Consider the following 14,945-nt stretch of genomic DNA (forward strand, 5'->3'; position numbering starts at 1 on the left):
ATGTCTGATACTTTTCGCTGTGACTTTAAATATTTCTGCTTTTTCTTGCCTAGCAACTTCCTGCTAACATAAACAACTTTCTTATAGCAAAAACATACGTTTACTTCAGGTATATCTTTCAAAACAGCATATTCTGTGCCGCGAAATAGCTCCTGTTTAAAAGTGAAAATGAAAGCGCGGCTCAGACCTTTGCTTTCACACCTGTCTTATTTAATTCGGTTGAATCGCTCTAGAGTTGGTTTTCCCTTTCGGTGCGGTTCGTTTGGGCAGGTGTGAATGCAGCAATCGTACTCGAGTGCGCACCAAAAGAGGACCAAATAAGCGTACCGAGACCTGCTGGACGAGGTGGTCTTGTTACGCTTTCAAACGAACCCTGGAGCGGTTAGTTTGTGGTGAGAATATGATCCGTACTAAAACAGGTCCAACCGCAAAAAGTACTGCGCCTTTTGGACTAATCCAGCTGCCGTAGGCCGATGCGCTATGCATTATGGGATATGGAGGAAAATATTTGTTGACAGCGCTTTACCAACAGTGACAGAGAGAGGGGAAAACATTACCTGATGGATTGTTGGTAATATTTCCGCAAGATGAGCATGTCGCAGTTTATCTAAATTAATTCACGCCTCCTCCTGAAGTGACGAGCGATGCATTAAACACTGTTTTCCAGCCGCGCTTCATTCTCGAAATGTATAGTTTGTCTAAAGCAGGGAAACAGTCAGCGCAGTCGCCCCTCCAGAGTAAAAACGACATTGTGTCTGCCGGTTTTGTTTACTTGCGGGAGTTTATTGGCCTTTTCCCGCACGGGAATTCTGACCAATCAATAAGCAGTTTAGGAAATATGTTCAACAACATCTGGCCAATGAGTTCTTGTAGTGTGAACTAGGCTTTACCAACAATCATCTCAACCAGGGCCGGAGCAAGCTGAACTGCCGCTCTAGGCAAAGGACGATGACGCCGCCCTCAACCCTAAAGTGAAAACGAACATGACCGATTATCAAAGTTGCGGATGAAATTGAAGCGCAGGTGGTGGTGAGGGGGGTGTCGCGGACGCCGCCCTCTCTATTCTGATGCCCTCTCTACCCTGCTGAAAAATCCAGCTTAAACCAGCCTAGACTGGTTGGCTGGTTTTAGCTGGTCGACCAGGCTGGTTTTAGAGGGGTTTTGGCCATTTCCAGGTGTAACAGGTGTTATATTATTTTTATTAATTTCACTCAAAATTCTCCTTGTTATTCATCAATTATTTTTATTTAATTGTGTATTTTCAAAGTTGTTCTTTATATATCTTATATTTCAGAGTTAATGAAATCATAGTTGTGTTTGTTTTCAATGTATTGGTGTATTTTGGAAAATTGCGCGTGGCCCCTTTAAGCGTCGTTTTCCGGTTCCGCCTGCTCTCACTCAGTTCGCGGCAAACGCGATTGAGGAGAGGTGAGTTTTACTGAAGCTCCGGTTAAAATATAACATATAAGTGTTGTTTATCATAATAACACATGTAATGGTGTTCTAAATTGCATTACATTGATGTTTATGAGGCATGTATTGTGGGTAAAGTTTATAAGCATGAATGTGCAAGCTTTGTAGTGAGAATTATCCCTTTCACTAATAGGTTGGTGAGCTCCTAAGGAAGGCACATATACTCAGCTTTGCCATTTGTTTGCTTTATTCATACAGGTATGTGTTTACATATGTGTTTATGCTTCTGTTATGTTTTTGAATTTATGTATAATGTTTCTTTTTTTGGTGTATGTTAAACACACTTCAACTTTATTTATGTCAGTTCGCGGCAAACGCGATTGAGGAGAGGTTGGTGAGCTCCTAAGGAAGGCACATATACTCAGCTTTGCCATTTGTTTGCTTTATTCATACAGAATAAAAGCCTGTTAATTCCCATATGACTGGTTCCTTTCGCCTAATCACAACACAACGCAGAGTAAAGCGAGGACCGGTCACATTGGTGCCGTGACTTTCAACTGATGTGTCATCATGGATTCTGCTTGATCAACGCCAGTTTGGTCGCCGGGGTGTACTGCATCGTTGGACATCTGATTTCTGCTGGTATCTGTGTCAAAAGGGAAGAGGTTGGACATTAACCCGTGCATACAGAAAAAAAAGAAGCTGAAAGTTTGAAATTAATCTTACCAAAGACAGTAGAAAAAATATAAAGGACAAAAAAAAAAAAAAAGAAAAAAAGAAAAACAATTACTGGTGAATTAATTTTACGTTAATGATCTGACTATTTTTTTTGTTTTATCAACTGTTTATTTTTGGTGATCATTATTAATTAAGATGTCACAAGAGGGTGAGAAGACAGATCTTTCAGCTAGTAATGGGTTTGAATTGGGTTTTGCTAGGGGGCGTATCTTTGGTGAACTTGAACATACCCCACTAAGAAGAGCTGTTAATTTTGGTAGTCCCAATTTTTGCTCTACCCGTACTTCTGATAGGGTGCACAATACTGAACAGTGTGTAAATGCTGAGTCACATGATAATAAGTGCAGTAACACTGACCTGAGTAGTTTGATCACACAGCTGGCTCAACAAATAGGTCAGTCAATATCTGATCAGCTGAAAAAAGGTAGTGAAAAGAATGAAACTATTGATAATCAACCACAGAGCATAAGAACAAGCCAGGTTCTCACTGAGTCACCGTCTCTCAATTTAACTGGTATGAAGCTGGTTATGAAGCCTGATGTTAAGGCACCCCCCTGCTTCAGAGGGGATGGATCTGACAAATTGACAGTACATGAGTGGGAAGAACTCATGAACGTTTATCTGAGAAAGAAAGGCATCCCTCTACCTGAACAAGCTGATGAAATTATGTCGAACTTAACAGGCAGAGCCAAAGATATAATAAAGATTACTCTTCGTAGCAACCCATTATTGCAGCCACAAAAAGACCCAAGAGTTGTCACAGACATACTAAAGCAACATTTCAGTGACTTGACATATTCTTCGATGCCGCTAGCTGATTTTTATGGTACCTTACCTGTTCCAGGAGAAACTGCTATGGAGTATTGGATTCGGCTTAATAAAGCTGTTGATATAGCAGATGAGTGTTTGAGGAGACAGGGACGAAGTATTGAAGATCCCAACCGTGAAGTGACGATGATGTTTGTTAAATACTGCCCTGATCATTCTCTTTCTGCCATCTTAAAATTTAAGACTGCTGATAAATGGACTGCAGCTGAAATACAAGAACGCCTTGATGAATTTCAAGCTGAGAAAAGAGCGCAGATGAAGGCACAGTCTAATCGTTCTGCCTTTATGAAGCCTGTTGCCACTTATGCTCAAGCACCGACTTTGGATGTTGAATTGTCTGGGAATGAACCAGATGTATCAGCAGGTCAAAATGTGTCACTATTACCACCATCAGTTCAGTCAAGCGACAGTTGCACACAGTCTCTTATCAATCTGCTTGATCGTGTGCTGAAACAAAATGCACAGACTCCATCTGTACCTGAAGATTATAGACATGCGAATGCGAGACGGATGTTTTGCAAAGTGTGCAGAGCTACTAATCATTCTACAGTAGCGCATTGCAGAAGAGAAGGTTTGTGCCTGTCTTGCTTTGAATATGGACACAGAAAGAGAGAGTGCCCGAACTGGAGTAGTCGACACAGTCCAGACGTAAACTACTCCTCACAAGGAACTGGTCCGTTAAACCATTAGACCCACATTCGGTGAGGGGATGTGTGGGTGATGATGAAACCCTCATAATGGATCTGGAACGACAGTATGAGAATGCATGTAATGCAGTTTCTGATGGTACTCATGTTATATACACACAAAATATACAGAAAATAAGGCCTTTTGACGATTTATTCTATACCTCTGTGATTGTGAATGATCACTTCCACTTGAACGGAATGCTTGACACCGGCTCTATGTCCTGTACACTAAGTGAAGCAGCCGAACAAAAGTTGCTGTCTGAAAACGCTGTTTTGGATAAGAGAGCACTCCCGGAGAATATTGTTCTTGTGGGTGTTGGAGGTAGGACGGCGCAACCAAAATGTTTGTACGAAGTTAACATGAAAGTTTATGGCATTTGCTGTCGAGTTCCAATTCTTGTGGTCCCAGGTCAGCACGATGATTTGATTCTTGGTACTAACTTGATAAAACACATCGTGAGCAAAATGAAGAACACTGATGAGTACTGGGATTTCATATCACAGAGTCCCACACAGCTATCACAGGAAGGGGAACACTTTTTGGATGTGATGTCAAATATCACACGCTGGCGACATGATGAGATCCCTCACAAGATTGGAACAGTAAAACTCCAGCGTGCTGTTACTCTTGCTGCTAGACAAGAACATTTAGTGTGGGGTCGACTGCCTAGTAAGACTCCATTGTCCCTAGGGAGCACTATTTTGGTTGAACCAACAACTTCCAAGACTATGCCAAGAAACATCATGGTTGCACGGGTGATAACATCTATGTGGGGTGATAGGTGGGTTCCTATGAAGATAACCAACTTATCTGACCTACCTGTCACACTGAGAAAAAATCGTAGACTGGCAGATGTTTCACCTTGTCTGGCTGTCGAGGATTTCCCCATCTTGCAGGGCACTGGAAAGATACAGATGGTTAATTCAGAGATACAAGCGAATACAAGTTGTACTTCAAATTCAAAACTAAATGATGTTGGATTGGATGAAATTGACATCGATCTCTGCAAAGTCACGGATGCATCTAAGGAGAAACTTGTTCAGTTATTGATCAAGTACAATGATGTCTTTTCTAAACATTCGTTAGATTGTGGCGAAGCCAAGGAATTTGAACACTGTATACGACTTACAGATGAGAGGCCTTTCCGATTACCATATCGTCGGATTCCTCCTGCCCATTACCAAAAACTGCGGCAAGCGCTAACTGAAATGGAGGAGCAAGGGATTATTAGAAAATCTGTCAGCGAATATGCATCACCGTTAGTGCTTGTATGGAAAAAAGATGGAAGTCTTCGCATTTGTACAGACTTTCGGTGGCTTAATGCAAGAACGCTCAAAGATGCTCACCCACTCCCCCATCAGTCGGACTGCTTGGCTGCTTTAGGAGGTAATAATTACTTCAGTACGATGGACCTAACCTCAGGATTTTATAATTTGCCTATGAGGGAACAGGACAAGAAGTACACCGCTTTCGTTACTCCTATGGGGCTACATGAGTACAACCGCATGCCCCAGGGTTTGTGCAACAGCCCAGCTTCATTCATGCGGATGATGCTTAGCATTTTTGGAGACATGAACTTTAGCAGCTTACTCTGCTACTTGGATGATTTACTTGTATTTGCATCTACTGAGGAAGAAGCTTTGAACAGGCTGGAAATAGTTTTCCACCGGCTTAGGATGCATCGCCTAAAGTTGAGTCCCAAGAAGTGCCAGTTCTTACGTGATTCAGTAAAATTTTTAGGCCATATTATTTCTGGAAGCGGCATTTCTGTGGATTCTGCTAAGGTAGATGTTATATCTAAAATGTCCAAGTCACAGCTCATGGAGGAGGATGGTTGCACTCCATCACCAAAAAGAATTAAGTCGTTTTTAGGAATGATTTTTTACTATCAACATTTCATTCCTAATTGTTCTGCGATTGCTAAGCCCCTCTTTGCTCTAACTGCAGGTCAAAAGAGACGAGGTAAAGTGAGATCTGGGAAGCATGTTGGCACATTTCGGAAGCTGAATCCTAGTGACTGGGTAGATGAGTGCGATGTTGCTTTCAGCATGCTTAAGGAGAAGTTGTTGAAATGTGCTGTTCTAGCACACCCTGATTTCTCAAAACCACTCATTCTCTCTATCGATGCATCTTTGGATGGGCTTGGCGCCGTGCTTTCCCAAGTTCCAGCAGGGGAAGAAATAGCCAGACCTATTGCTTTCGCCAGCAAGACCTTGAGTGTGTCACAGAAAAAGTATCCTGCTCACAGGCTTGAGTTTTTGGCTTTGAAGTGGAGCGTGTGCGAAAAGTTCAGCCATTGGCTCAAAGGGCACACCTTTACAGTTTGGACTGACAACAATCCACTTACTTACATAATGTCAAAGCCAAAACTTGATGCCTGTGAACAAAGGTGGGTCTCAAAACTAGCCCCTTACTCTTTTGACATTAAACATATCGCAGGAACAAAGAATGTGGTGGCTGACACTTTAAGTAGAGACCCGTTTGCGAGAACAGTTAGTCACAGACTCATGAATGAGAGCTACAACCATCTCCTGACTGAAGCTGATGCCGTTAAGGAAGATGGTATACAAGATGCATTTCGATTAAAGGTTGAGTGCCACAAGTGTAATGATCGTGTGGAATGTCTATCCAGATATGAGCAACCATGTGACTCAGTAGTCATCAAGTTACTTTGCCAAGTCCATGATGAGTGGGAAACTGCTACATTTACTCGTGCAGTCCAGTTGGCACAATCTGTCTGTCAGGTTGCAGCTGCTAACCAAATCTCTTTACTTGGATTTTCTCATGATGAGTTGCAAAGGAGTCAAGAGCTTGACAGTACTATTTCGAAAGTTCTCCCTTTAGTAATTCGGAAAAGACGCCCTTCTCGACGAGAAAGAGACCAGTTGGATATCAGAGCTCTAACACTCATAAAGCAGTGGGATCGTCTGAAAATCCAGGACGGGATCTTGTATAGAGTGACAAAGGACCCAGTAAGCAGACAGAAACGCCACCAGTATGTTCTCCCTCAATGTATGAAGGAAAAAGCTTTGAGTGGTCTCCATGATCTTGCTGGTCACCAAGGACAGGCTAGAACAATTCATTTAGCAAGACAGCGATTTTTCTGGCCCAAGATGGACCATGAGATTAAGGAGTATGTCAAGTGTTGCAGGAGGTGTATTCTGGCTAAAACACCTGAGCCAGCTGCTAGAGCCCCACTGGAAAGCATAAAAACTTCTGCGCCAATGGAGTTGGTTTGTCTTGACTTTTGGAGTGCAGAGGATAATAAGCAACGTTCAGTGGATGTGTTGGTCTTGACAGATCATTTCACTAAGCTCGCACATGCTTTTCCTTGTATTAACCAAACAGCTAAGCAAGTCGCTCGGAAGTTATGGGATCATGTGTTCTGTGTCTATGGTTTCCCTGAGCGAATCCATACAGATCAAGGCACAAATTTTGAGAGCGAGCTTATCGCTGAACTTCTGGCGCTTTCTGGTGTCTCCAAGTCTCGCACGACTGCCTATCATCCTATGGGCAATGGCATCACAGAACGGTTTAACCGAACATTGGGGACCATGATACGTTCATTGCCCTTGAGATCTAAGGACAAGTGGCCACAACAGATACAGACTCTGACGTTCGCCTATAATTCAACAGTACATGAAACAACTGGTTATGCCCCTTTTCAGCTTATGTTTGGGCGCATACCACGGTTGCCTGTAGATGTCATGTTTAAACAAGTTTTGAATGATCCTGTAACTGTTGATTATAGCAACTATGCTGCTGCATTGATGTCTCACCTTTCAGAAGCAGCTGAAATTGCCCAAAAACATGCCACACAAGAACAAAACAAACAGGCAGAGATGTATAACCGCAGGATAAAAGGGGTACATCTACACTGTGGAGACAGAGTGCTGATTGCCAACAAAAGCGAAAGAGGCAAACGGAAGTTAGCAGATAAATGGGAACCTACCGTATATACCATCGTGGATAGTGACCCTAAAACACACATATACAAGGTGGAGGATGATAAAGGACTGACCAAAGTGGTTCATCGGAACATGCTCTTGGATATTAGTTTCTTACCTGTAACACTTCCAGAGGAGACATCAGATGAATCAGCAACTGAGGAGTGCTCAGATGACTCAGAGTGTGAGAGCCTATTATCCAATTCCACTGATTGTCTGGAGGATGAGACTTCTAGAAACAAAACATATTCAGGGGCATTAAACAGAGAACATTCACCAAATTCACTGTCTGTTGACGAACCAATACAACAAGATGTTGATAGTAGTGACACTTACCATGGTGATTCCAATTCAGGGAGTCAAATCCAAATCCTTTCTGATGAGGCTTCGGGTCCATGTGATTCTAACAGTGACAGTCCATCTGCGAATCCTGTTATGTCCAATCCAGACGTTGGTGGTTCAGTGATTGTAGATGTGTTGTCGTCAGATCACGAACAAGGCAAAATTACAACACGAGCTGGTAGAGTCGTAAAGAGAGTCAACCGTCTTATAGAGACCATGGCCCAAAAGCCATTCAAAATGCCAAACTTGTCAAACAGTTTTCTAAAAAAGTCTCAGTCAGTTTTAAGTTTGTTTTGATGACACTATATTTTGACAAGTCTACTTTTTTTTTTTTTTTTGGTCATTTTGGCAGATAATCGATGCTGTTAAATTGCATATAAGACACTTTATGTGAGTGAGGATTTCACACAAATGATTACATGTGGTATGGTGTATTTGGCAACATACTTTACTAAGAGGTTTTGAGGCCTGATCAACCTCAAATTCCTCTGTATCTGTCAGGACAGATAGCTTTCAGTGCTGTAATTATGATGTTCATGTAATGGGATTTCTTGAAAACTCCTCTTCATAGATGTGCAGAAATTTTGATGAAATTAGGGGAGGTGAATGTAACAGGTGTTATATTATTTTTATTAATTTCACTCAAAATTCTCCTTGTTATTCATCAATTATTTTTATTTAATTGTGTATTTTCAAAGTTGTTCTTTATATATCTTATATTTCAGAGTTAATGAAATCATAGTTGTGTTTGTTTTCAATGTATTGGTGTATTTTGGAAAATTGCGCGTGGCCCCTTTAAGCGTCGTTTTCCGGTTCCGCCTGCTCTCACTCAGTTCGCGGCAAACGCGATTGAGGAGAGGTGAGTTTTACTGAAGCTCCGGTTAAAATATAACATATAAGTGTTGTTTATCATAATAACACATGTAATGGTGTTCTAAATTGCATTACATTGATGTTTATGAGGCATGTATTGTGGGTAAAGTTTATAAGCATGAATGTGCAAGCTTTGTAGTGAGAATTATCCCTTTCACTAATAGGTTGGTGAGCTCCTAAGGAAGGCACATATACTCAGCTTTGCCATTTGTTTGCTTTATTCATACAGGTATGTGTTTACATATGTGTTTATGCTTCTGTTATGTTTTTGAATTTATGTATAATGTTTCTTTTTTTGGTGTATGTTAAACACACTTCAACTTTATTTATGTCAGTTCGCGGCAAACGCGATTGAGGAGAGGTTGGTGAGCTCCTAAGGAAGGCACATATACTCAGCTTTGCCATTTGTTTGCTTTATTCATACAGAATAAAAGCCTGTTAATTCCCATATGACTGGTTCCTTTCGCCTAATCACAACACAACGCAGAGTAAAGCGAGGACCGGTCACACAGGCTGGTTTCCAGCCATTTCCAGCCTGGTCTTAGCTGGTCAGGCTGGAAGATGACCAGCTAAAACCAGCTTGACCAGCCTAGCCAAGCTGGGAGTCCAGCCAAAACCAGCTATATCCAGCTTAAACCAGGCTGGTCAAGCTGGTTTTAGCTGGATTTGGCTGGTAATTTTCCAGCCTGACCAGCTAAGACCAGGCTGGAAATGGCTGGAAACCAGCCTGGAAATGACCAAAACCCCTCTAAAACCAGCCTGGTCAAACAGCTAAAACCAGCCAACCAGCCTAGGCTGGTTAAGCTGGATTTTTCAGCAGGGTATTCAGCTGCCTAGGTTGTCTCTATGGACCTGCCGGCCCTGATCTCAACAAAACTTTTTATTTAAAAAGGTCATTTATAACTTTATCATAATGAGTTAATTATACAGTAATATATTTTTAAAGTGCTCCATGTCGATTTAGTTTTAAACATTTGTTCTTTTTTTTTTTTTACTGGGTTGCGGTGGGAAGGGCATCCGCTGTGTAAAATATATACTGGATAAGTTAGCAGTTCATTCCACTGTGGAGACTCCTGATGAATAAAGAGACTAAGCTGAAAAGAAAATGAATGAATGTCTATCAGTAGTAAAATATAACACCTATTATTGTTTTCACCCAATTCAAAGTATACTAGTAGTGTTAACAATCTAAAATCAAACAAAAAGTGCTCAGGGGGAGCTTAAATAGTGTGTCGGCGCTCTTAGGGGAAAGGATTCATTCATTTCATTTTCTTTTCAGCTTAGTCCCTTTATTAGTCAGGGGTCGCCACAGTGGAATGAACCGCTAACTTATGCAGCATATGTTTTACTTAGTGGATGCCCTTCCAGCTGCAACCCATCACTGGGGAACATCCATACACACTCTTTCACACTCATTCTTTCACACTCATACACTACGGACAATTTTAGCTTACCTAATGCCCCTATAGTGCATGTGTTTGGACTGTTTGTGTTGTGAGGCAAACATGCTACTCACTGCGCCACTGTGCAGCCCGGGTAAAGGATTCATCAGAATAAACACCAAAATCAGTCCAAGGCACTTGAAAAATGTGGAAATATTACGACCTGAGTCTAGGGGAAGCAACATGGGCATAATAAACAAAGAAAACAAATGTGTTGGGGTGGTGGATTTCCCAAACAAAACAAAAACTTAATGCAAAAGATCCCCTTCGGTCGACAACCAAACTCAGACACTCAGTTAAGAGCATATGAATAGATTTATTATAAAAAAATGTAGTAAATATAAGTGAGCATCTCTTCAGGGTGACCACAGGCCAAAATAACAAACAAAAGAATCTATAAAGTAAACGCACTAAATTACCCATTACTATTTAAAGAAAAATACAGGAAGCTTACCTTTCTCCCTAAACATAAACATAGTCAAAAGTAATCAAATAAATAGGCAGGCCACCCCTACACGCTCAAACTTTCAAAATAGGGTAACGTATGAACAAATGGTACAATATTGGTTGTTGGTCGTCGGCCGGAGGGGTAAGAGAAATCCAGGAGCTCCACTTCCAGCAACGGTCGCAACGCAAATGAGCTCCCCGAACCCTGCCGGAAGCTCCTTTTTATACAGGCCTCCGAGACCACACTGCAAAAAATGCTTTTCTTACATAGATTTTTTTTGTCTTGTTTCTAGTCCAAATATTTAAAAATTCTTATATCAAGAAATATTTTCAAGGCAAACAAAACATATGGTATTGTTTTCAGAAATAATATCCCAATATTAAGGGAGTTTTCCCTTAAAACAAACTAAATAATCTGCCAATGGGGTGAGCAAATTAATCTTGGTTTTCCTTTTGACATAAGATTATTTTGCTAACCCCATTGGCAGATTATTTAGTTTGTTTTAAGGGAAAACTCACTTAATTTTGGCATATTATATCTTAAAACAAGACAGTATGTTTTGCTTGTTTAGAAAATGTTTCTTGATTTAAGAGTTTTTAGATATTTAGACTAGAAACAAGACCAAAAAAATCTAAGTAAGAAAAGCATTTTTTGCAGTGCAGCAGCCAATCAGAACACGGGATCACGCCGGTATGGGAGCCTATGGGATAACAGAAAAACAACAAGGCGGGACCAGGGGCGCCCCCAAGGGGTGGCCACGGCCACCCTTGTGTAAACTCTGGCCACCCCTGTGGCCACCCCAATATGATAGTTGCTGATATTATTAATTTAAATGTATTTACTTTAATTCACAATACTTCAATAAATAAATGAATAAATAAAATGCAGCCAAATTTATTGTGGATTGATCAGCGCCACTGACGAAGCTGATTCACTGAGATTGCACACTTTTTATTAAGAAATTATTATTTTTGAAATGAGAAAGTTGTGTTTCATCTGATTGAAAACCACAAATCAAAAATAAATAACTAGATACATTTTGAAATCTGCTTTTCAAAATTTTGTTGGGTTTTGTTTGGTTTATTAATTCATTAATTAATCATATTCATTATTCATAATTCATTAATGTTAGACATGGCATATATTGTATGTTGTACAAGAAATAACTTACCTGAAAGAGGTTTTAGACTAAATATTGATTTTTATTTGGTTTGCACTTGTACTTGCGGAATAAATTACAATATTTCAAGAGTAATTATTGGAATTCATTAAAACTTCATTATTTATTTTACCAAAAACAAAAATATAACATTACTCTTTATTCACAATACATACACAATTCATATTTTTTTGTGTGCCACCACAAGATTTGTTGTGGCCTTACTTGGCCACCCCTAAGAAAATTTTCTGGGGGCGCCACTGGGCGGGACAAAGAAAAAGACACGCAATTCGCAATAATAAATAAATAAATAAACTTCAGTCGTAACTGGAAAAAAATATTGTAAAATTTAAAGCCTTTATTGACATGGCTACTCCTTAGAATTGCACCTATGCATTTCGGCAAACACTTGCCTTCACTGACTGTTATTCTGATCAAGGCAAGTGTTTGCTGAAATGCATAGGCACAGTTTTAAGAAATAGCCATGTCAATAAAGGCTTTAATTTTTTTTTTTTACACATTTTTCAAGTGCCTTGGACTGGTTTTAGCTGTTTATACTAATAGCATTGTTAGTATAACAGCTTGAATAATACTAGTATTACAAAATGTGTTCAATTCGAATGAGTTTGCAAGCAATTTTTCATGCATTCAGACAGGGGCAGACTGGGACAAAAATTCTGCCCTGGCACTGTTGCCACACCAGCCCACATTACCACACCGACACAGCCCCACCCACGGACACACACATTCACTATTTATTTTGGTGTAAAGATGGTGAAATAATATGACATTCTTGCCAGATTTTGATTATGTCCGGGTAACCTTGGATTGGGTCGGCCCATCTTGAAACCAAGCGGCAGTTGCCGATTGGGCCAAATGCTTAACATTTATTATTATTATTTTTTAAATTATCATCATCATAATATCACATCTAGCAAGAGATAAAAGCTGTCTGCACTTAAAAACAATACATATAAAAAAAAAAACTGACCGGCCCACATTTAAAAATTGGTCCGGCCCTTCTGGCATTTGCCAGAATTGCCAGATGCCCAGTCCACCCCTGCATTCAGACATGAAATTCAAGTTTAACATGAACAGCCGTGATGTAAAAGTCCAACAAAACTTTGCAAACACTCTAAAATTAGACAAAAAAAAAAAAAAGCAAGAATCGTCCTGAAACTGAATCGTGACTTTGTGATTCAACAATCAAAGCATATTATTTGAAATATTCTGTTGACTTGTAGCCAAACGCAAGCAAAAACGAATCTGGTTTTCTGCTTCTGTGCCATCATCTTGTTTTATTTGTGCTGTTTTTGCTCATTTTGGACGTAGCAAGAATCACAGCTGGGAGTGTGCAAACCAAAGACCAGCGTGAATGTACATGTTCATCCTCTGGAACTGAGCGGCTGTAGTTTAGATGTTAACTAATAGCAGAGAACATAGGTAGAAATATACAATTGTTCTGTTCCCATAGAATCTTAAGAGCCCTTGAATGCACGGGGCTGTATTTATTTCTGTTTAAGAGTAGCGGTAATAGAGGAATGGACTGTGAATGTGCTTGAATGCGTTTAGTTTTGTCTTTCTAACGCTTCAAACGCCGAAATGATGTTGCGTTATATTGTGAAATAGCACAAGAAGCCTCCGGTCTGGCTGTCAAACTGCAGTATTTTAAGTGCCGAGCGCCTGTGTTGAACCGGCACAACAGCACAAGCCACATCTGTATTTGCGCGCTTTATAAACAGGGTTGGGGAAGTTACTATTAAAGCTCACTTGAAATTAAAATAAAGTCAGTATTGTAAGGATATCTATAAGCTAGTGTGCTCTCAAATAGTGACAACTGTTGAGTTTACAAGATATTAACCACTTAAACTCTGCGGACCCGGTACTAGACCCCCGTAAGTGGTGTCATTTGAAAGTGTACAATCTATATTTTATGCACATATGCAACACTTTGGTTTTTATTCTACTGTGTAAAAGTTATTAACACTTAAATACACAGTGTTTTGGAGACCCGAGCTGGGTATTTTACATTGGTTCATTTTCATATTTTTCATATGACACATGTACAAGTTATAGCTTAAATGAAAGCTCTTGCTGGTGCTCATACAGTTCGAGCATTCTTTTTACTGAATTATATTCATATGTCAAACAGTTGTTGAATGAATCGCGGTGTTTCCATGGTGCAGAAGTGAAAACAATACATTCATGATCAATAAGCAGCCCCAGATAGCACAGACAGCTGTCATCTCTTACCTTATGCTGCGCTCTTCAGGGCCATTTTCCTCTGTTTTTGAGGTGATGTGCATAAATAATCCTTTTATATGTCTGACATGGTCCAAACACAGTGAATTATGTTTGATCAAATAAAAGAATAGTGAAATATGAAAACAATGATCGCTCCCTGTGGCTTGTACAGCACCTCTCATCAGTTGGAATACAATAACTTTTGCATAGATTATGGTGGAGACATTTATCTTTTTTCCTATGATTACAGACATGTGCAGGAACCACCAAAATTAATTACAGCACGCTAGACCACACACAACCTAAAAGGTACACTTTCAAATTTGAGTTTATAAAAAAATACAAAAAGCGCCACTTTTTATTATCTGTTTATTATAACACAGACAACATATACAGATATTTTAAACACTTTCAATAGTGTTTTATGAAAATTCAAAGGGTTTTCTTTAAAATAATACCAAATTTTTGCATTTAAACCTCTGCATGTGGATTTGGAAAGCTTTTAAATTTGGGTAGGCAAAATCCAGGGGGAAATCCCCAAATAGCAGCAGAGTTTAAGTGGTTAAAGTGGTGTAGACATCTAAAGTTTGCAGTTTGTCACTTCCACCTAAATGAATGTTTTTTAAGACGTTACTTCATACTTCAGTTACTCATTAAAGGGCCATGAAACCCCCTCGTTTCAGCAGGGTGTTTTCACACCTCTACTTTGGAAAAAGTCAGAAAAGTGGGCGTGTCCAGCTCTGTTTAAGGGGGAGTGTCGAAGAAACTAAAGTGGGATGGTGTGGGAGTGTCTATTTGTGCACGCGCGAGTTTCAGAGTCA

General features: G+C 40.0%; 2 protein-coding genes across 11 annotated transcripts in view; one reads left to right on the forward strand and one right to left on the reverse strand.

Annotated features, from left to right (window-relative positions):
• Window positions 1-14,945, reverse strand: part of pip5k1cb (phosphatidylinositol-4-phosphate 5-kinase, type I, gamma b) — a 754,787-nt gene that overhangs the window by 411,045 nt on the left and 328,797 nt on the right. The window lies entirely within an intron of this gene.
• The window catches only part of LOC100330028 (homer protein homolog 3), a 111,571-nt gene that overhangs the window by 92,343 nt on the left and 4,283 nt on the right, over window positions 1-14,945 (forward strand). For 3 of the 10 annotated variants that reach the window (XM_087241746.1, XM_087241748.1, XM_087241750.2), the window contains one exon: window positions 1,804-1,892. The exons of 3 other annotated variants lie outside the window; for them this stretch is intronic. In XM_087241746.1, the coding sequence (XP_087097872.1) occupies window positions 1,804-1,811 (8 nt within the window). In that variant the 3' untranslated portion in view covers window positions 1,812-1,892. Of the gene's footprint in view, window positions 1,672-1,803; window positions 2,197-14,945 lie in introns of those variants that run through there. 4 more of the 10 variants (XM_087241749.1, XM_087241752.2, XM_087241751.1 and 1 more) reach the window with 3 other exon arrangements.

Source organism: Danio rerio, chromosome 2 (assembly GCF_052040795.2).
Source record: "Danio rerio strain M-AB ecotype USA chromosome 2, GRCz13ab, whole genome shotgun sequence".
NCBI lineage: Eukaryota > Metazoa > Chordata > Actinopteri > Cypriniformes > Danionidae > Danio > Danio rerio.